This window comes from Falco peregrinus, chromosome 2 (genome assembly GCF_023634155.1).
Source record: "Falco peregrinus isolate bFalPer1 chromosome 2, bFalPer1.pri, whole genome shotgun sequence".
In the NCBI taxonomy this organism is placed as follows: domain Eukaryota; kingdom Metazoa; phylum Chordata; class Aves; order Falconiformes; family Falconidae; genus Falco; species Falco peregrinus.
This window is the reverse complement of record NC_073722.1, coordinates 39,473,115-39,486,054: the sequence shown is the minus strand read 5'-3', so window position 1 is coordinate 39,486,054 and position 12,940 is coordinate 39,473,115. Positions and strand designations below refer to the sequence as shown.

The following is a 12,940-nucleotide window of genomic DNA, read 5'->3' as shown; positions in this document are numbered from 1 at the left end:
TGCAGGGAGAGATCTGGACCCCTCCTCCTGCGCCTGAGTGACTGATTTAAGAAAACTTGTGCTGCGGAGAAATGCCAATCTTGAGAGGGTTGGGGCCAAAATGTAAAACATGCTAAAAAAGAGATCCCCAGATTTCAACAGAGCGGGTGTAAAAGCCCAGCCAGCGGCACTGTGAAGGAGCCCTCCAAGTCCTGCGGGACAGATCCTGCTGCTCAGCATCCTTACGCTAACCCCCTTTTCTGTGCTCACCTGCCATTGAGGGAGGCCTCCCAGCAGTGAGCAGGATCAGGCCCTTCTCCATCTCCCCGCCAGCTTCCCCACTTGCCCCGCACCATGAGCACACCTCACCTGCCGCCAAAATAACCCAGAAATGCCAAATCCAGAATCCGCTGCTGTTCACACGTGCCAGGACAGCATGAAGTGTGGGTACAGCCCCTCCGCCAAGGAACCAGGACAGGATATGGCCCTGGGGGGCTTTTGCTATTTTAATTTTTCCTGCTGGCTTGCCTGCATGCCCAAAATAGCTGCCGCGAGCGGGTTGGCACGGGTGGCGTGGAGCATCGCCAGCCTCCAGCGGCACGGCGGTGGCGGTGAAAGGATTTGGGCAACGTCTCACCATGGCTACCCAGGCCAGGGAGAAGTATGTCGGCTCGGGGGGGAGGGTGCCGGCCCCTTTCATGGAGGAGAAAGCCGCGACATCAGGGCTCTGTTGTTGGATGTCACCGTCTCCCTCCCGCCAGCATGAAAAATCAATTAGGAAGAATTAGCGACGTGTCAACGGGTGTTGTGTGGGGAGGATTACGAGCCCTATCCTGCACATCGCTCTGTGGGTTCATCCAGGAGAAGGTGGCAGCGTGTTCCCGCGCCTCTGCTGTCCCTACCACCCCAGTACCATTAGAATCCCAAAACCATGATGCCCAGGTGCCTGAATCCAGCTTGGTGTGCTGATTTCCAGACCAAGTGCCCATCTGTGCTCGGGCAGCTCATGACACCCCCGCACTCCCTGCCTCAGTTTCCCCATCCCTGCAAGGGGGCTTGGCTGGGCCATGGCTCCCGAGTCCCGCAGTGTTGCTGGCTGGAGAATCCATTGGAGCCCATCCCCACGGCTCCGGGAACTGGACACAGTTCAGTGGGAGCGTAACTCACACTGTGTTGCTACTTTTCCTTTCCCTCCTCTTTCTGCGTGTGTGTGTATATATATAAATAACAAGGAAAAAAAAATCCCAAACTCTGATTAAAATCCCTTTTTTTATTCACCTGCCCATCTTTCCTGTCTCCATCTCCCATTCTATCCAAACTCATAATTAATCGCTCAAGGCAAAAGTAATGAATGTTAATTGGCCATCTGTACAAAGACTAATTAAAATCTACCATGCTGGGGATTAAAACATACCTATAGCAACTGCCTGAATTGAGAATGAGACAGAGGAGAGATTGAGAAAACAGCTGAAAGGCTTGTGCAAAACGCAATCTCGCTTAGGTGTGAGATGAGTTGCAACTCAGAGATCTGAGATGCTTTATTATTAAATTAAAAAAAGGGGGGGGGGGTGAGGGGTGGGGAAGAAACTTCTGAGCTGAGCTGGGAGATGGTTTAATGGGAAGAAAGGCCGCGGGAGATTTCAAAGGCGGAGTGACCCCAACATTTCAGGTTTGGTTTGGATGAGGATAATAGCCACCCGCTCCCCTCCCCGCATAGAGAAAATATTTCATGTTATTTTCAGTTTTTTAGGGTTCCTAGATGTGAAGAAACTGTGCCAGGCACCGGGAAGTTGTCGGGCTGGAGCAGGGGGAAAGAAGCTTTCCCTAAATGTGAAGAGTTAGGGATGGAGCGCTTGGCACCACGCAACAGGCATCCCCGCACGGCCCTGGCATGGCACGGTCTGCATCCCGCGCTGCCCACAGCTGCACCATGCCCTCGGCCGCCCTGCTCCCTTCTTTGTCCTAAATCCTTGGCTTTTCAGGCCAGCCGCCTCTTTGTTGTGGGGAGGGTTTAGGAGTTGGAGGAATAGCGCAAAACGAATAAGCCAGCGGTAATTATTCCCGGGGCTGTTCCTCCTCCTCCTCGTTGTCCCCAGACCCCCACGCAAACACCCCCTGACCCTCCCTGTGGTGCATGTCAGGGGCTAGCATGGAGCCTGGATCTATCCCACCCAGCCGAGATGTCCCCTCCAGCGTTGGTGACACGGGTGGAGGTAGCGGGAGGTACCCTGGGGGATGCTGGCCAGAGGGTGGCAAGGAGGCTGGACCCTCTCTCCAAACTGGTTCCTCAGGTTCAGGGCAGCTCTAGCATGTGCAAAATGCCATTTTTTTAGTAAAAAAAAAGCCAAAGGGAAAAAAGTGCTCTTCCTCCAGCCAAAGGTGGGAGTGGGCTTCTGCTAGAAATCACCAATCTGCAGCTCCCACCACCTTGTGTCCCAGAGCAGCTCCAGGCCAGGGCTGTCCCCACCTATCCCATGCACCAGCTTCAATGCCACTAAACAACCTATTTTTTAATCCCAGACCCCCAGTGTCTCAGTCTGGGAGCAGCTGACCGCATCCTAGTACCCCTGTGATGCTGGAGACTGCCACCAAGCATCCTTCCCAGGGGGGTTTTGGGGTTTATGGTGAGGGGTGATGGGGAAGCAGAAAGGAGGCTGGGCATCCCACCCCCAAAATGTGCTGATACTTTGCAGCCTTGCTGGAAGCACCCAGGCTCTGCTCTGCTCTTGTTTTCTCAGATTCGGCTGTGTTTACTCCCAACACGAGTGACCGCTGTGGCCCTATTACGGGAGCGGCTGACAGCTCGGCTGACAAGTGTGCTCGCGGCAGGAATGTGAATGCGGCTCCCGGCCTCGCCGCAGTGCCTTGGCGGTAGCTCTGTTGGAGGTGGCATGGGCAGGGTGAGGCCACGCTGGTGGCTGGGTGGTGGGAGATTCCTAAGGACAGAGATGCTCTGGGTTTCCCATGGGATCCCGCAGGGGATGGGGTGCTGGGACTGATGAGTGTGGCATGCCTAGCTTGCCCTTCCTGGTCTAAAGCCAGCACTGAGGATCTGGCAGAGCCTGCCAGCATCCTAATGGGAAGGACAGGGATCCACTGGCATTACTGGGTGCTCGGGGAAGGGCTGAACCATCAGCCCGGGAGGGTTTCAGGGCTGGGTGAAGGATGATGGGCTGCAGACATGGCACAGGATGGGCCGTGGTGGAGGAGGGTGAATGCACTGATCTGAACCAGCGGCTTTGCTGAAGGCAAGGGGACAGAGAGCAGCCAGTGTTGGGACTGGATGGTATCCCCAAATCCCAGGGGATCCGCGGGAGCAGCTCAGGCACAGCCTGCCTCTGGCTTGGCACTCAATATTTGGGAGACTGGAAATGCACCCAGCTGCATCCCACATGGGCCGGCAGCAAACGGACAAGGTCTGGTTTTGGGGTGGTGTGTAAAAAAACAGGGAGAGCCTCCTATTCCTGGCAGCTCTTTCCCACTGGGGTGGAGGTGGCCGTTGGTCTGCAGGGCCTGGTTCAGTCACCAGTGAATTCAGTGTGTGCAGGGCAGTGCTGGGAGCAGCACTGAAGCTGGGGATCCAGCACTGGTCCCAGCTTAGTGCCCAGCCCAGTGAGTCCAGCTGCTCCGCCCGTGACGGATAAAGATGGTTTAATTAATCACAGATCATTTCTGCAATGTCCCCCCATTAACCTCTATAGCCAACTAAATAATAACTCATTAAAGGCATTTGAAGCTCACAGGAACAGGACAGTTTACCAGCAAACCCGCTGCTCTTTGGCTCTAAACTGGGTTAATCTGTCATCTCTCCTTGCTGGACCAGTGGGTCCCTCATTACTCATTAAATAGCTGTGCCGGGGGACATGGCCAGCCTGGAGCTGTTTCTTCTCCTTGCTAAGGCCACCAAAACCAGGGACAGTGTAGAAGGGAGAGGAATAAAAGCAGGTTAGTGGGCTGAGAATGAGGAGGGCAGTTACGAGCAGGAGGATGTGCAAGCAAGTCTTCAGTCTCAGGGAGAAGAGTCGGAGAGAAACGTGCCGGCTCAGCAGAAAGGTGTTTGTTGTTCTAACCCTCTCAGGCTTGGTGAGTGTCCACCAAACCCCAGCCACAGCCCCCAGAAGACCCTGCAAAGCTCCTGACTTGTCACACAGAGAGGTGGGAAGCTTTGGGATGGCTGGTCAGCTGTCGGCGTGGACACACTCAGGCGTCTCTGCTTGCAAGATGGGAGTCCCTGGGTGGGAAGCGTAGGCACCACCAGACCTTTTACCCTGCTGGGAGCACCTTTGCCGGAGGAACAGCTCATTTACCTTTGGCCCCTTGGCCAGAGGTGACTGCTTGTTTGCGAACAAGAAGCTCGCTGGGCACTCAGAGTCCTGGCTGAAAGGCCCCTACTCAGCATTTCTGGTCACCAGATGGGAAAATAAAGGTCGTCTTCTTCCCTCTGCTGAGAAACTTTTAATAAGGGGCAGAGGAACCTGGCTGCAGCCTATCCCTCCGCTGAGCCAGGGGCAGCCCAGGGCAGCGGCTGAGATTTGAGAGGTCGTTGGGTGCACGCTGGTTTTAATTTGGGAGGCTTTGAGGGGAATTTAGGAGACTCACCCTCACTGCTGTCCCAGGGACCTGGTCACACATATGGAAACAAAACCCCAGCACTGACTTTGACTCCTTCCGTAACCCAGCTCCCTGCGTTTCACCATGGACACAAAGGCTGCAGTGTCTCCCCGGCATGGGGAGTGGGCTGCGGAGAGTCCCCTGGGGACCTGGGACCAGTTGCTCAGGTGGTGTCACCCCTAAGCATCACACACACACTCCCCTTCTCCCCCAATCTGCTATCGAGGCCATCACAGGGGTTTTCTGCAGCACTTTACGGGGGGAGGGGGCCATCTGCACAGCTCACGCTCCGGTTTTGCTTCTCTCTGTTTCCCAGGGCTCAGGGAGACATCACACCCTCACCAGGATCCAGCCACCACCGAAATCACTGCAGTGGGGAAGGGCCGAGCGCCGGCAGCATGTCCGTCCCGCTGCTTTACCCCACAGCAGCAGGTAAATTGCTTTTCTTTGAAATATGTGAGCTCAGAGCAAAGAGGGGATGGGGGGACGGGCAGGCCCGTGGGAGCTCTTACAGCCACACACCAGGAGAGCAGGAGTGGACAGCCCTTCCTGGGGCTGCCACAACCCCCAGCACTCTGCCACAGGGATGGTGTGGGCAGAAGAAAGCAAAGGGGAAAAAAAGGGGGGGAAGTGATAAAATGCCCTACAGAGTATTTTGCTGCAGGAGGCAGAGTGGGAAGGCAGGCAGGGGGTGGGGAGCTGGAGAGGGAGCAGAGCCGCTTGGAGGGATGCTCCATGCAAGAGTTTAGGCTTGCCAAGCCCCACTTCAGCCCCTTCAGGGAGAACTGAGCCTGTGGGTCCTGTCTGGGAAGGAGGTGATGACAGCTGCTTTCAGGGTGCCTCCCTGCAGCCACAGGGCTCTTCCTTAGCCCGCAGGGGAGCACTGCCCAAATACTGGGGGTGCCCATAGGGCCGAGCATGTTAGTCTCATCGCATACACTTTGCCAGGTGAGCTGTGAGCTCCTGTCTCTGAAACTGGGAAACCTCAAAACCTTTTTTTAACGACTCCTTTTTCTCCTCGTTGAGCTTCTGGCATGGTCCCATGGCTGCAGGACATGGAGTCCTAATTAAAAAAAAAAAAAAAAGTTGCCACAGGGACCTGTGATGAGGCGGTGCAGAGGCAGGAGGGAGCCTGAGCCTGCGTCCCGCTCGTCCCACCCAACGGCCCGTCGCTTTTCCAGGGACACTGAAGCTGGCTGACCCTCCGGATTCTCTGCTCGGGCTGGTGTCCGTTACCCGGTCTCGGCACGCCCTCAGCTGGTCACAGAAAATGGTAGGAAAAGGAAGAAAAATACTTGGATCGTTTTGCCACTGCATCTCACAGTGCCCATGGGTGCACAGGTGTTGGATGGACCCACGGAGGACAGGAACTGGGCACGGTCCCTGAGCAGGGGATGCTGGTACCCGGGGGATGCCCTGAAAGCATCACTGGTATTTCTCCCTGGGCAAAGCTCTGCTCCTGGAATGGGAGCCAAAAACTCACCGCATCTCTGGGATTACAGAGCAATACTGAACATCTAAACACATGCACAGTGAATCCAAGGGGCTGAAACCCCTAAAAGTTAAAAAATCCAGGAGACAACTTGGGGACAAAATATGAAGTGGCCAATGGCTAAAGAAAAACTTGCTCCATGGAACTGCGAGCATGTGGTTGCTTCACCAGCAAAATTCAGCAGCGTGAGCCACAGGACATCACCGCAGCTGTAGGATTCACGCCTAGAATGTGCTTGATGTTTGCAGTAGGTTTGCTCATTGAGCAGATGTAGAGTTTCCCAGTTGAAGGGATAGGGACACCAAGACTGATTTTTGCTCCTGCTGCTCCCTGGGCAACAAGGGAGAGAGAAAATGAAGCAGAGTGCCCCAGGTCCCAGCACAAGACAGACGTGGACCTGTTAGAGCAGGGTGAGAGGAGGCCACAAAGATGCTCAGAGGCTGGAGCAGCTCTGCAGTGAGGACAGGCTGGGAGAGTTGGGGGGGTTCAGCCTGGAGAAGGGAAGGCTGCGGGGAGACCTTAGAGCAGCATCCCAGTGCCTAAAGGGGCTGACAAGAAAGCTGGAGGGGGGCTTTTTACAGGGGCCTGCAGTGGTTGGACCAAGGGGGGATGATTTTAAACTAAAAGGGGGGACATTTAGATCAGCTATTAGGAAGAAATTCTTCCCTGTGAGGGTGGCGAGGCGCTGGCACAGGCTGCCCAGAGCAGCTGTGGATGCCCCATCCCTGGCAGTGTCCAAGGCCAGGCTGGATGGGGCTTGGAGCGACCTGGTCTGGTGGGAGGTGTCCCTGCCCATGGCAAGGGTCTCAAACTAGGTGATCTTTCAGGTCCCTTCCAACTCAAACCATTCTATGAAACAAATCCAGTGTTTTGTTAATGATTCCATTAACATTGTGTGCAGCGGGACATAAGCACCTCGCTATTTAAAGTCAGCATTCCCTGCCTATGTATCCTCTCTTGGGAGACACGTTTGGGTTGAAGAAGTGCCTGGTTCCAAGTGGAACCTCTACGATGCCACAAACCCTCACACAGACGCTCCAGGAAGACACAGTTGCTGATACCCACCCCCAGCCACTGGAGCACGGTCAGATCTCAAGCGAGTATGCACAGCCCCAAAATAATCCTCCCCCTTGGGTACCCTGGTTTTTATGTCTTACCTTGAAGAACCCATCTGCATCTCCTACTTGGCTGGTACCAAATCATCCCTGTGGCCAGAGCAGCCCTGTCCCTCAGCACCCTCCCACCTTCTCCTGCAATATAGGGCTCCTTAAGCCCTTCTGGTGGGGGCTTACCTGCCTTCAGCCCACAGTCCTGTAATGGCAGGACTTGGGGATGCCCAGCTCTGAGCACTTAAGTTTGTTTTTTTTTTTTTTACAGAGCACCAGATCCCAGAAAATTATTTCTGCCCAAGACGGGATGAGACAAACCCATATAGATGCACAGTGAAGAAATGTGATTTTTAGCAGCAGCAGGTCCATCCAGGTTTCACAGACCACATAAAACACCACCAGGCATCAAACCCTAGAAAAACAACCCTGTTGCCAGCACAGTGAGCAGCAGAGGGGTTTTTGCTAATAATGAGTTTCACAGGCATAGAGGGAAGATGAAACCAAGCAGCAGACTAGCTGGAGAGAAGTTTTTTTTGAGCTTGACAGGATTAAGTTAACACAGAATTAATGAAATGGCTCAGAGATGGAAGAACAGGACTCCAGGAGGCCACTGCTGGATGAAGACAGTGCTTAACCCAGGATGTCTCCTCTCACCCTCCGCCAAATTTATCTACTTTTAAAGATATATCAGAAGACCCAGACCAGATGTGAAAGTTTTAATGACTGTAGATCCAGGTGGACAAAACTTGAAATACAGGGTGGGACAGAAGACTGCAGGAAGGTTGCTGTCACTGAGCACAGAGGGACATTGGGCATTTCCAGGGCACACAGGGGATGCCGCTGTGCTTCAGAGCGGCTCTCCTCCACCAACACACACTGCATATCAGCTGCTTTCTAGAAAAGCCAGTCTATAAGTGCCTGTGCCTCCTGGAACCTGATGAAAAAATGACAATAAAACCCCACAAACAATTAAAAGAACAGCCCAGGAGGGGCTGAAGCCCCAGATCCAGGCTTGGACCCAGAATGTGCAAATAGGAACACTGCATGAACTCAGGGTTGCACCTCAGATGTGTGCTAACCCGTGCTGCACTTGTGCACAGGTTCATGTAAGCTGGTGATCCCAGCCAGGCGCCCAAAATTCACATCTCCTCCATGGGCAGCTCCCTCTCCTGGTGATTAATTACCTTTGTGCAAAAACCACAGGCACAAGCTTTGCTCCACATCTTAATAAACAAAACTTGCACAAAGACAATCCCAGAATTGCAGGAGCTTCCGGACAAGCCACTAGTGAGATGGGGGTCAGAGTCTGGGTTTGGGTGCCAGCCACCACCTCCAGCCCTGGGAATGGCTCTTTTGCCCTTTGGTGACTTTCCCAGGTGCTGAGCACATAGCCTCTGTGGAACAAAGGGGACAGACACAGGGACACTCAGCTCTAACGCTGCTGTTGGCTTCTTTAAGACCTTCTGGGATAGCTTTCTGACTTGGCCTGGTGTGCCTCGGTAGCTCCTTGGCTCACACACCCTCCTGCGCAGGACAGCTTTAAGCCTCTATGCCCGTTCACTTGGGAAAGCCACCTCTGCTGCCCCATACCCAGCCACTGAGAAATCCCTGCTCCTGTCAGCAGGTACCCAGGAGGGTACTGCCTCTCATTCCCGTTGGGGCACTAAGAGTATTTATAAGGCACCCAGAGGTCTTCTCTTGAAAGCTGCACGGGACTACACAAGGTCACCAAACATGCTGGAGGCACCCAAGACATGTCTTAGCAGGAAGCAAAGCAGGAAAGCAAAGACAGAGGTGAGATTAACTCAGATGTCGTAGAAATCCACGTGGGCACCGGAGCGGAAGGTGTCCTCCTCCAGGAGATTCACCAGCTTCTGGGCCGACACAGTGCAGTCTATCAGCTGCCTGCTCTCCTGCAGGCTTTGGAAATACTGACGCATCTCGGGGTCGCCAGTCTTAGTCCGGGCCAAGAGCTGCATGTCCGTATCTAAAGGACCTGGGGAAAGAGCAACAAAAAAGAAATCACATGGGGAGTAAGCAAAGTCTGGGACTCATTTTCCTCTTGTACCTGGCTTGGCTGCAAGAACCTTTTATCCACAAAGCCAGGAGAAAATGAATAGCAATCCATGAGCTCCTCTCCTCACCTGGGGCATAGTTAAGCACACGGACATCAGGCTCCTCGAGTGCCAGCACCTGGAACATCATGTCCCGGGAAGCCTTCCCGCTGCAGTACAGTGCCCAGTTCTTGAAGGGCTTGATGGCACAGAGCGAGGAGATGTTCACCACCGTCCTGCTTGAGCCAGGCCTCTTCCCAAAGGCTTGTAGGGCAGCGGAGGTGAGGCAAAGCGCCGAGGTGACATTGAAGGCAAAGTAACTGTTGATCTCATCTGGGTCAGTGAGATCAAGAAAGGATTTGGAGATGTCTCCCAGGGAGCCTAGGAAGTAAGGATACATGAGTCAAGAGTAATCAAAGATGGGTTCAACAGCACAGCAGATCCCTTTTTCTCCTACATTTCCACATGCAACACTATTACAGACACAAGCCGGCAGTTCTGCTGGCTCAGCCCGATCAGGCTGTCACAGCATAGTGAGGAGCTCAGCACCGCCCAGCTCTGCTCAGCGCCTTCGGATCACCTGCTGCACCAGCAGCGGTGACACAGGATATAGACCTGCCAATCCTCTGCCAAAAAACAGCTCCCAACCTCCAGCCTGAAGTACAATGTCCCCGCGGGCCACCACATGGCCTCTGCTTTCGCAACCAAGTCGGCAAAGGACCTCACTCCTGTGGCACCTATTGTCTGCTGGAATGCATGGTCTTGTTTACAGTGGTAATGGGTGAAAAAAGGCGAACAGGAATTAAAGATGGCAAGCCAAGCTCCAGAAGGCAGGGCTAGAAGTTTTTCTGATGGCTTGCACCCGGAGAGCAGAGCAGCAAGGGGGTGGTGGCCAGCGGCTCCTGTGCCATCAGCAATGGCTAAAACCTTGCAACCTGCTCCCGCATTTGTTACGTTAACAAAATAAAACGCGGACAAGGTGACATCCCTGCTGCTCCCATGGTTATTTATCGGCACCCGAAGCCCCGGTCGAGCCCCGTCTCAGCCGCTGTGCAGCGAGGGAGGGCTCGGCGGGACTGAGTCCCGGGGGGAGCAGGCCCTTACCGGCGTTGTTGATGAGGAGCAGGCGGCCGTGCGGAGCAGCGGACAGCACCTCCCGCAGGGCAGCCATCGCCCGCCGCAGCCCCTGCGGGCAGCCCAGGTCGGCGGCCACGCACTCCACCCGCAGCCCGCTACCGCTACCGCCCCGCAGCTCGGCCGCCAGCTCGGCCAGGGCCTCCGCCGAGCGCGCCAGCAGCAGCAGCACCGAGCCCGAGCCCAGCCGCGGGGCCAGCAGCCGCGCCAGGCTGCGCCCGAAGCCCCGGGAAGCGCCGGTCAGCACGCAGGCAGCTGCGGCCCAGCGCCCGGGCCCCGCTCCCGGCTCCATCCCGGCGCCGAGTGCAGGCGGCCGCGGGAACGCCCCTCCCCGCCTCCCCCGCCCCATTCATAACCTCCTCCCGCCGCTTCGTGAATGGCCGTTCCGAACGCTCCGGCATCGCCGCCAGCCTCCGATTGGTCGCCGCCGTCGCCTCGGCATGCCGACGTACCGGGTGGGCGTGGGCAGAGCGGCGCGCCCCCTTCCGGCCGCGCCAAGGCGCCGCCTGCTCCCGCGGGCGGGCGAGAGCTGGGGTCAGGCGACAGTGCTTGTGCTTTGCTTCAATCCTTTTTTATCCAATGCATTTTCCAGTGCACTTTCCAATACATTTTTCAACACATTTTTTAACTTTTCTTTTTCCAATACATTTTTTCCCAGCGCGGCTGTAAATTCCCGCTTCGCGCCTCCCGCAGCCTTGGTACTTTGCCACCAGCCACCACGGCCGCGTTCCCCCTGGCTGCTTTCCCCCTGGCCCGAACCGAACCATTACAAAGCCTTCACACACCTTTTTCCTCTGTGATCGCTCTTTTTGGCACTCGGCAGCAGTTTTTTATTGGGTAGCGAAAGCATGTCTGATCCTCAAAAGTCCTAAAAGGCTTTTTAAAAAAATAAGTAATTTTGTCCTTGAAGGCATACAGATTTCAAAGAGGGTTTTTGCAAGGAGTACCTGGTTTGCTTGGAATTAGCTGGCAGTTGGGCTTGGTTTCACAGCTGTTAAATCCTGAGGACAGATGGCCCCCCTGGTGCGTGAGCAGGTAGGGGAGCGGTGTTTCACTCTATTAAGCACTTGCAGACTGGGCTGAAACCCTCCAGTGTTCTAATAAAGCATTAAAAAATCATGGTGTGACAAAAACCCAAGAGTGATATTTGTTTTGCTAAAGTAAACCTTACATGTTCAGTAAAATCTCAGATCATCAGCAAAAAAAAAAAAAAAGAAAAAAAGCAAATGTGTATTTTTTCCACAAGTGGCTTCTTGATGGCAGAACTTGCTTTAGTGGCTGCCAGTTGCCCCCTTCCTATTTTGGCAGCTCCAGTCTCCTGTATCCCTCGTGCTTCTTGCCCCGGTTCCCAGCCAGGCACTGCATCCTGTCCCACCTAGCTGTGCTCAACACGGAACTGGGCCAGCTGGAAATAACTGTTATTTCGCTGGATTTCCCTTCCAGCAGACCATTTCTTCCATCCAACCTGCTACCAGGCTACACCAAAGGGTGTAGAAGTAGGAGTGAGGGTCTGGGAAGCAGGTTTTTCTAGCTGATGGATGCTGCTTGTGCTAATATTCACTAAAAATTAAAAATCAGAGGGAGGAACTGGTGACCAAACCAGCCCAGAGCTGGAACTGGAGTGTCGACCTGCAGAGAAATTATAAATCCATAAGATTCCTCCCAATGTCTCATTCTGTCCTTTGTGCTCCTTGGTAAAAAAAAAGGCTTCGCTAAGGATGGACCTTGCACTGTCCATATTTAGGCAAGCTGAGGATGATGTGATGCATCTTTTTGGCTCCTTGTCATTGCAGCCTCGGCAAAATGATTTCCTGCACTCATGGTGCTGCTTTTGCACAGCTGCCCTGCAATACCACATAACCTCTGGAGGTACCTGAGCCCTGGCAGCTACAGCTGCCTGTAGGAAAAGAACAAAAACTCGTTACCTTTTCTCTTGCCGCCTGCTCCTTGGGGAAGTCCCACTGCTGTGTTTGCTCTTCTGGCTCAGACACATCATTTACGGAGGCCAGATTCTGCGTTTTGCCGGTGTGCTGTCTGCCTTGACCTTGGGTGGGTAGACTTGGACATCCAGAGCAACAGGAGAAGCTTTTATAGGTACGTTGGTGATAAAAGGAATATAGGGGAAACATGGGCCCTCTCCAGAAGGAAAGGGGAGACCTGGTTACCAGGATAGGGAGAAAGCTGAGTTAATGAATTTTTTGCCTTGGTCTTCACCAGCAAGTGCTCTGGCCATACAGCCTTAGTTGCAGAAGGCAAAGGCAGGGACTGGGAGAATGAGGAACTGCCCACTGTCTGAGAAGATCAGGTTTGAGACCATCTAAGGAACCTGAAGGTGCACAGGTTCATGGGACCTGATGCAGTGCATCCATGTGTCCCGAGGGAATGGGCAGATGAAGTGGCTAAGCCACTATCAGTCATATTTGAGAAGTTGCGGCAGTCCGGTGAGGTCCCCACAGGGAAACATAATCCCTGTTTTTAAAAAGGGAAATAAGGAAGACCTGGGAGGTTACAGACCAGTCAATCTCACCTCTGTGCCCAGTAGGAGGTGATTGGTAACAGCC

General features: G+C 54.2%; 1 protein-coding gene across 1 annotated transcript; it reads right to left on the bottom strand.

The window, feature by feature from the left end:
* Positions 1-7,518: 7,518 nt before the first annotated feature.
* SPR (sepiapterin reductase) lies at positions 7,519-10,701 on the bottom strand. Its single transcript, XM_027789711.2, has 3 exons — positions 10,350-10,701; positions 9,336-9,626; positions 7,519-9,187 (listed from the first exon to the last, which is right to left on the bottom strand). Exons 1-3 carry the CDS (start codon positions 10,669-10,671, stop codon positions 8,997-8,999), a joined length of 804 nt encoding a protein of 267 aa, XP_027645512.2. The 5' UTR covers positions 10,672-10,701; the 3' UTR covers positions 7,519-8,996.
* Positions 10,702-12,940: the final 2,239 nt, after the last annotated feature.